The following is a 9,637-nucleotide window of genomic DNA, read 5'->3' as shown; positions in this document are numbered from 1 at the left end:
AGTACTTGTGTCAAAGAATGGTAGCACTGCCAACCTCAGAATGGCAACAAGAAGCAGGAAACTTAAATATTTCTTTTTCACTATTATGTAGGCTAGACAATTGTTTTTGAACTCCTAACACTCCTCTCCATCAGTTAAAACAACTGATCTTGCCAAGTCTCCCAACAGCACAATTGCTGTGGGCACAAAACTGTAAGCCTTGGCCTTCTGAATTTCTTCTGTAGCTGTTCCACCTTTCTTTGAAAACAGTATCAAGAGCTTCTCTCCTATGCAGCCATGAGAGAGGAGAGCTCAGCACAATCTGTGCCACAGCACTAATTAACATCTCTCCTAGAGGAATGGGGCAAGGCAGACACACTGAAGATATCCAGCCCCTCAACCAATACTGAAAACTTCACCAAGACCAGAGCTTTTCTGAGGAAGGATTCTAACAGCAGCAAAGTTAAACTCCATCAGAATTTCCCACCTGCTTTTTCATCAACAAGGTCTGAGCTGGTGCTACTGAAATCAATGGGAACTTTATTACAGACTAAATCAGAAGAGAAGAGATGGGAATAAGGAGGGAAAACAATTAAAAATCCTGTATTTCTATGTTACAGCTCTTATAAAGAGCTTAATCAGATTCCTGTGCATGTAAGTCAGTATTTTCTTCATTAGTGCAGCTAGTTGGCTGTAAAAAGGAGTACACTCCATTTATTCATGCATGTAGAGTGAAAAAATAAAAGATTTTCATACATTTGGGAAAAAAAATCTTTTAAATGGGCAGACAAGAACTTAAAATACATTAAGTCAATACTTTATATCACAATATGATCCAAAAAGTATTTATCATTCTATCCTTTATAGATCCTTTAGAGATTAATTTATATAAACAGAACAAATAGTTCTTTCATCTGTATTCAAAAAACCCCTCTCAACTAATAAAAAAAAAAAACCCACAAAAAAACCTGATACAAAAAAACCTTACAATCAAAAAAAAAAAATAACAAAGGTTAGATATAAATACATTTTAGTGATTTTAGGAGTGAAAAAATTTCCAGTCAACAATAATCATCCAGCCCCAGCTCAAAGGTTCATCTTACTGTGAGTGAAGCAGCCCACAAACCTTGCATGGCTCACAGCTGCAGCAATACTGCCCTTTCCACCTGGATGGGTTATTGCTATTGTTATTATTATTAAACTCATTACACACTTCTCAGGTTGAAAAATGTTTCCTTTAATATTTAACTTTCCTGGAAAGATGTGTAAGAGGAGAGGTTTTGTAAAGTTTACACTTCATACAAAACAAATAGGACCTCTCCTTTTTATTAAACTTGGAGGAGTTTGGGTATTTATTATGTTTATTTCAAGGGTTTCTTTGTAATCATAAGGCAAGAATTTATGATTTTACACTTGACTGAATCATGACACAAAACACCCAGGATTTATAGTTTCCTTACACAGTCCCCTGTGGTAACCAGTACACAACACATCAATCTTCAGCTGTATACAGACCTCCCCTCTCCCTCCCTTCAGCGGTGCCAGTTGATCTGTAAGGCAGAAATATGAAAAAGCTTCCAATGCTTTGTGTTTATCCCCAAATCCCACTGGATGCTCTGCTGCTCATGGCTCCCTTTTCCCTCTTTAACAATGACCTCAAATGATGATGAGTGTTTCTCATCTGGATACCCCTCACAATGTCCTGCACTCCCTGGGTCATCAGGAAGGGACTGGCCAGCTTGGTGTCCAGCAGAGCCCACTGGCCCTTGACAGCCCCAAGAGCTGCATCAAAGGCACTTTTGAGGCACCAAGTCTGTAACTTGGTTCTCCTTCACCCTGGATTTCAGTAACATCAGCAGATACAGGGCAGGGAGTGGATCCTGTCCCTCTGCTCAGCCCTGTGAGGATCACCTGGAGAGCTGTGTCCAGCTCTGGGCCCCTCAGGACAGGAGAGACACTGGAGTGGGTCCAGTGGAGGGTGACAAAGGTGATGGAGGGACTGGAGCATCTCACTGAGGACAGGCTGAGGGAGCTGGGCCTGTCCAGCCTGGAGAAGAGAGGGCAGAGAGAGCCCTGATCCCTGTCTGTCAGTGTCTGCAGGGAGGGTCAGGGCATGGACCAGGCTCCAGTGGGGTGATGGGACACGAGGCAACAGGCAGATTGATGCCAGAAGTTCCACCTGAACATGAGGAAGAATTTCGTTCCTGTGCAGTGAACTGGGCACTGGGACAGACTGCCCAGAGAGAGTGTGGAGTCTCCCTCGCTGGAGATATTCCAGAACGGTCTGGACACAATCCTGTGCCATGTGCTCTGGGATAGCCCCGCTTGACCGGGGAGGTGGGACCAGATGGCGCGCTGTGCTCCCTTGTAGCGTGACCCATCCCGGGATCGAGCGGTCCCATGGCACATGGGCAGCGCCATCCCCACATCCCGTGAGAGTCCCTGGGTCCCGCCCGTGTCCCCGCTTCCCACTGCCCCCGCCCCGCCCGCGCTTCCCGGAAAGGTTCCCCGTTCGCTTCCGGTTCCGTGCCCCATCATGGCGGCGGCCCCTGCGCCCGGCGGGCTCTGAGCGCTGCGGAGCCGCCCCGCTCCCGCCGCCCCTTCCCCGCTCCGTCCGCGCGGGGCGAGCCGGGCGCGGTGCCGGCGCCGCCGGGAGCCGTTCCCGGGCTGCCGTGCGGCTCCTGCCCGGGGCCGAGGCGCCGCCGCCGCCATGGCGCCGGTGCAGCTGGAGAGCGCCCAGCTGGTGCCGGCCGGCCCCGCGTCAGCCCCGGCCCCGCCGGCCCCCGGCGCCGTGACAGCCGCCGCCAGCCCCGGCTACCGCCTCAGCACCCTCATCGAGTTCCTCCTGCACCGCACCTACGCCGAGCTCACCGTGCTGGCCGACCTGTGAGTGCCGCGGATCCCTCCGTGCCCGGCTGGCCGTGCCGCCTCGCAGCATCCCGGGAGGATGCGGAGGCCCGGCCAGGGATCTGTCCCGGAGCTCATCCGGGGCTGGAGTGGGGGGAGGTGGTCGCCGTTTGCCATTCATAAAATGGTTGGTTTTGAAGGAACCATAAAGATCACCCAGTTCCAGCCGCCTGCCATAGGCAGGGACACCTTCCCCTAGCCCAGGTTGTTCGGAGCCCCATCCAACCTGGCCTAGAGCACTGCCAGGGATGGGGCATCCACAGCTTCTCTGGGTAACCTGTGCCAGTGCCTCACCAGCCGAACAGGGAAGAATTTTTTCCTGGTATCTAACCTAAACTTACTATTTTCCCATTTGAACCCATTCCCCTGCTCTCATAAATACCCTTGTCCATCCTCCCGCCCAGGGAGATGCCTCTGCAGGCAGGTTGGTCTCTGCATCAGGCTGTGTCTAGGGGCACAGCAAAAGCTGCTGAGTGATCTGTCATAAATAGAGAAAATTACTCTGAGATTGGCTGCTTAAATGCTTAAGTTTGCCCCCAGGTTACTGCCAAAGAATCCCAAGTGGAGTGCTGGTACTGATATCAAAAATGTGAAACTGAAATGCCTGAAACTGAGATATTTTCAGATGCTGTGACTCCTTGACTTACCTCTGTAGTTTTTAAAATACCATTTGATTATTTTTGGGAAATAAGTTATTTACATTTACTTAATGATTTGCTGTGCTGGTGTTGTTGTGTTTGAAGTGGCAAAACAAAGGGATGTTTTTGGGCCAAGAAAAACTTTACTGAAAGCATTTGGACTCTGAATAAACCTGTTCCCCTCTTACTATGTTTAACCGTAGAGGTTCTTGTGGGGAAGCTGTGTGTTTCAAGAAGTGACATACAGAACAAATGGGAAAAGATAGGTATAGCTCTTGTACAGTCTGTTTGCCATGTTTCGTAAGGGTGCAAACAGAAGTTTGCCTCTCGTGAGTTAAAGAGTGTTCAAATTCTGGAGAGGACAAGGAATTTCAGAGTTTTAGTTTGCTTTGAAGAAACTTCCAAAATATCAGTCAAGAAGTCATTCCTGTATGTTTATGGTGTGTGTAGAGTGATTGATCTCAGCAGCCTTCTTCAAAGTTTTCAGTTAATTTGAGTAGTTCCAGTTTTTTAGTGACAGGGGACCGATGGTGCTATCTTTTATATACTTTGTAGTTGTGTAGAAGTTCCTGTAACTGAAGGTGTCTAACAAAATTTCTGGTTGTCTGGAATGTAATAGAATGATATATAATACATCTTTTTTTCCCCCTTCTTTCATATAGATTACCAAGAAAGACTGATATGGAAAGGTGAGTTATGATAAGAGAATCTGTAATACATATTAAAATATAGAACTTGTTTAGGATGTTAATATTGATATACTGTTGCTTAAATAAAATCCTTTTCACCTAAGTTTAGATTTTATGGAAGAAAATAAGCTTTGTCTGTCTTGCTGTGCCTACATAGTTTCAAGACTTTTTTCCAGCATCCTGACAATATTGGGATTTGTTGGTGTTTGGATTTATAGATTTTTGGGGGTTTTTTTGTTGCTGTTATAGTAGGTGAACTCTGTTAAGGTTGTTTTTCTTTTCCTGAATCTTGAAGCAATGAATTGACAGTAAAGCTGATGTGAAAGGGAACTGGAGAACTTAAATAGATTCTAGTTAGTGTGATAAAGAAATGTTTTGTTCAGAAGAAACAGTTCAACAATGACAACAGGGTAAAAACCTCTTTTCTGCATTTTTCCATAATTCCTTGTCTTTCTTGTCATGAACAGTTTTCTGCTCCTCTTCTATGTGGTTTTGAAGTGTGAAAATGATTAGAGAGCAAATGTAAGAGACCAGAACAGCATCCTACTGAGATGAAAAAAATCAATTTACTTTTCTGTTTCTCATAATAAATCTTATGAAATTTGTCAGAATATTGTTGCATTTATTTGACATGTTAATTGACCTAAATTTCTTCAGAGAGATATAGGAGCTATGATATTTCTAAGAATCTTAATAACGAATTCTGTGTACCAGGGTGATCATTAATTGTTATCTCAAACCTTCCAAAACTCTCATAACATGTGGAATTAATCCCATTTTCATGGAATCCTAACCTGGAATGATTACTTGTACCCATTTTCCTTTTGCATAGTATTTTATTAAGAGAAACAGTGTGGGTTTTGATTTGGTTTACTTTGGGTTTTTAATTATCACATTATTTACTGAAGAAATTACTTCTGACCCAGGTCCAGAGCTCCCTTGTACTCATGGGCAGGCTTTTCCCATCTAAATATTTAGCATTTCTAGGTAAAGTTGGGTTCTACTTTGTTGGGCAACAACAAAGGGTCTGGGGCAACAACTTAAATCCTAATAGATTAAAGACAATAAGACAGCCTTCAATGTACATAAAATGTCTTATGACTGATACTGTCTTGAAATTAAATGTTCACATTCTTGTTAGCTTTGACTTAGAACTCCTCTAAACATTTCACCAAATGGATTGAATTTGAAATGGATTTCCAGCTTCTGGAGGAGCTCATCTGTAGGAATGTGGCTTAATTATCCATATTTTCTCTAGCTTTGAGACTCTGATGGATTCTCTAGTTGGGCTTCAAGCTCTGTTTCTTGGAGCTAGAGCCTCGTCAAATGGCACATATACTTTGGTAAATATGTGATGGTGTTATCCCCTAATAAAGTTCACATGAAATATAAATTCTGTACTGCAATGCTTATTTAAAAGATGCTGGGATAAGAAAAACTGATGAGAAATTATACATCGTGGTATAATATAGTGCCTTTTTTTCAGGGTCATTTATTAATTATCAGTTGTAGGAATAAATAACTCTTACATGAAAGTGGCTGGATTAAAAAAGCATTAGTACTGTGGTGGAAAAATTAATAGTGCTGAGTTGTGGGGGAAATCCAGGGGCTTTCTTTTTGGCAATGGTGACTGAGTTTTGTACAGTATTGTTATCTTTTTCTGGTGACCTACTTCAGTCTTTGGCCACATCACTGTGTGTGTTTGTTTTCCTCACATATAACTAGTTTCTCACTGGTTTAGTTTGTAGCTGTTGTACCTTGGCCTTTTGCACTTCTGAAAAGTGTCTGATTCCATCTTCCCTACAATACCCCTTTAGATACTTGAAGATGTCAGTAGGATCTTGCCACAGCCTTTTCTTCCTAAGCAGGAGCAAATTCAGCTTCCTCAGCCCATCCTTGTATTCCACGTTTCCTGCAAATGTAAATCTATCTTCTGATCTCCCCTTGATCACAGAGCAGTTCATCCTGTAGAAGGCAATTTGTTGATCAGGCGTGGTTTGCCCTTGGCAAATTTCTGATGATTGTTTAATGTTGTTAATTTCATGCTTGGTGTTTATCAGGACATAGCTTATAGAAAGATTTATCCCATGAATTTTTTTCTGTACTGAACTTAGGCCAAGTGACCTATAGGTCCTTTGCCCTCTTGAAGAAGGACATGATGTTTGCCTTTATGCTGTCATCAAGACCTTTGATCACTGTGGATTTTGAAAATGATAGAGCATCTTTACAGTGGCATGGATCAGCTCCCCCAAAATCTTTGGATGCAACCCATCTATCCAATGGACTTTTTTATGTCAAGCTTGCTTAAGTGGTCCTTAACTTGATTTAATTCTACTGTAGCTAATGCTTTACTCCCCAGATTCAGCCATTAGTCTAAAGGATCTTAAACCTGAGATCCAAATTTAGCAGTGAAGACCAAGGGTAAAAATTGCACTGAGCAACATGACTGTTAGAAAGATTTTAAATTTTTGTTCCTTGTTCTTCTTTCCTGAAGTTTCATCTTCCTTGAATGTTTATTTTTGTGTAGCTCAGCATGAGTTATGTACCTATAATGAAAGGCAGTGTAACAAATTTGAAGGCCTTTATGTTTTATTAGAGAAGTAGATTCCCAATGCAGTTGTCATTCAGGGATGATGGAGGTGGTTCTGGAAGCAGGGTTCTGTCAAATCAAAGTAACAAGTCTTCTCTAACTTCATTTAAGTGTTATTAATGGAACAGTTACCAGAATACTCTGTCTAGATTTGTCAATCATTTTCATTATTAAATTGTTCTGCTTTTTGGGAGCCGATTTTTAAAATTTCTTTTCAGTCACAGAACATCAATTTGAATTTTTCCTGCTATCGTGCTGCTTTCACCATAGATGTTTGACATAACTACTGCATTTAGCAACTTCTATGAGGAGTTCATCTGAGAGATTAGATTGCTGGCTTTCTAAAGTCTCACTGTAGTCATCTTTCAGATCTCATAAAAGTTTTCCTGAATCTTTCAAAATTCTCAACATGTTGTTTTTATAGTGTGGTTACTGTTAGAGCAGTGTGTACGTATAGCAGCTTGTCCACCACTTGAAATCTTAATATCAGGCTGAATGCCATTCCAAAACATGTGCTCTAGAACACAGAGACGTTACTGGCTTAATGCCCAAGTTCTTGGATGAGGTTCACAGTATGTAATGGAAGAAACAGGACCAGATGGTATTAGTTGTGCTTCTAGCCTTACATGTTCATCTGCTACAAGCAGATAATGCTTGCACAAAAGAGTTAACCTCATTACAACCAGCCCTCTCAGCAGAATCAGGCTCTTTTCATGCTATGAGTTTGTGTTTTACACATTGGGATGAGAAGGAGATGCAGCTTCTGTTTGGTAGAGGCCAGTATCTTATGCACTAATTAATGTTCTTTTTGTCCAAACGTTTCTGTTACTTCAGAAAACCATATCAGGAAAACAGCTTAGGTTTGGTTTTTTTCCAAACTATGTAGAAAACCATGGTGAAATTAGTAAGCTGAACACATAGAAAGGGAGGAACCTTTATAAACTGCTGATGAAGTGGTATTTCAGAGTGTATGGTATTACAGATCTGCATAGTAGATCTGTGTCTTGTCTGATGCATCTCTAGTGTAGATCTGTAATAAAGCATGAAAATCTGCCTGTGCCCCTATTGCATTCTCTTTTTCAAAAAATAGCTCTGAAGACATGCAGACATACACTCCTTCATTTTGACTGTCTTGTACAAAAATGGTGGGAGGAATATTGAGAGTCAGTAAGTTCTTACCTTTATTTCTTTGCAAGTCACGAATGGAAAGCAGAGTTAAAGGATGGGTTTTTTGTGGTCTTCCCCACCACCCTATTTCCATATTGTAGTCTACTGTGTAAAGATGTTGTAAAAATGCTAGAATGATATTTAGTTTAGTATCTTATTTATTTATTTATCTATTTATAGTGAATATAAGTGTATTGTTACTGTCAGGTCCTGTAATCCTTGGGTATGTTGCCTAGTTTAAACTTAATCCTTGGGGAAATCCTATAAAAGCTGTAAAGATAATTTAGTTGAGCTCACAATGGAATTGTTTCTCTTACAGTCAGTAATTAATTCCTATTAATATGCTTTTTGTTTCACCAGACAGTCATGATTTGTTAGAATCCACGTATGTTTTTAGGTATTCAAAACAGAGACTTTTTTCCCCCTATATTCTTAATCAAACCAGCCACTGCGTATTACTGACGCCTGCGTTAACACAATTAAAAGTTATCATTACAGCTCTTTTTTTAAAATTGTCATACAGTTAAATTACAGCTTTATTATATATCTGAACATTGGCTTAATGTGCCATTTATTTTTTTCCAGAAAAATAGAGATAGTGCAGTTTGCAAGTCGCACTCGTCAGCTCTTTGTTCGTTTGTTAGCCTTGGTCAAGTGGGCTAATAACGCTGGGAAGGTGGAAAAGTGTGCGGTAAGTTAGACACAGTCTGGCATGAAAGAGGCGCTGAGGGATATTGCTGCACCCTGACATCTTCTTACTGAAGGAATTTTAAAAAATATTCCTGTTTAGAAATTGTATAATCTTGTTGTTTAAGAGTTCCTGTTCCCAAAAACTCATCAGCAGCATGAAATGAAAGGCTTGTCTGCACATAGTGTCAGGAGTGATTTGGGTTAAGATAACAGGACAGGGAAGATGGTGATCTGAGTGTGTTAGTTCTTATTATCACTTTCATACTGATCTTGGATAAATAAGAATAAAGTCCAGAAAAACAAGCCCCTACTGATTACAAACAAGTATGGTTGCATTCCAGTAGCAATCAGCAGATAAAGAGCTGTGAGTTGTACAGATCCCCCACAGCAGCAGGAAAGGCATGTGGATTTTAAGTGTCCTTGCATGTGAATGTAAGCAGTGGCCAGAATATTCATTCTTTCTTTGTTTTGTAAATGCAGTTACTTGAATTGGAAGTGACAGATAAACTGAATATAAAGGGCCATTGATTTGTGCATTTTTTTATTTGCTGCTTTTTTTTTTCTTTTTCCAATTCCTTGTCCTCTACAGATGATATCAAGTTTCTTAGATCAGCAAGCCATCCTGTTTGTGGATACTGCTGATCGTCTGGCATCGCTGGCTCGAGATGCTTTGGTTCATGCTCGGCTGCCCAGCTTTGCCATCCCATATGCAATTGATGTTCTGACAACTGGATCTTACCCTCGGCTGCCCACCTGCATTAGGGTGAGTAACTGCCCTGTCTGGGGGGGTTTGGATGTCCCCTGGACAGCATCGAATGCACAGTAATCAAACTAATGGTCTGTGTGCAGATGGTGCTGTAGCTCAATACAGGCCCAGTGCCAAGTCTGTGCAGTGTCAGTTTCTCATGCAGAACACTTCCTGTTTGAACAAGTTATGCTTTCCCAATAAAGCATTCCCTCCATTTATTTAGTTCCAC

General features: G+C 41.8%; 1 protein-coding gene across 1 annotated transcript in view; it reads left to right on the top strand.

Annotated features, from left to right (window-relative positions):
- Window positions 1–2,510: 2,510 nt before the first annotated feature.
- The window catches only part of MED14 (mediator complex subunit 14), a 34,914-nt gene continuing 27,787 nt past the window's right edge, over window positions 2,511–9,637 (top strand). Inside the window, exons 1-4 of the mRNA XM_030234427.2 lie at window positions 2,511–2,865; window positions 4,187–4,213; window positions 8,556–8,661; window positions 9,250–9,423. Coding sequence (XP_030090287.2) covers window positions 2,690–2,865; window positions 4,187–4,213; window positions 8,556–8,661; window positions 9,250–9,423 — 483 coding nt within the window. The 5' untranslated portion in view covers window positions 2,511–2,689. The remainder of the gene's footprint in view (window positions 2,866–4,186; window positions 4,214–8,555; window positions 8,662–9,249; window positions 9,424–9,637) is intronic.

This window comes from Serinus canaria, chromosome 1 (assembly GCF_022539315.1).
Source record: "Serinus canaria isolate serCan28SL12 chromosome 1, serCan2020, whole genome shotgun sequence".
Lineage (NCBI taxonomy): Eukaryota > Metazoa > Chordata > Aves > Passeriformes > Fringillidae > Serinus > Serinus canaria.
This window is presented reverse-complemented; position numbering and strand designations above follow the sequence as displayed.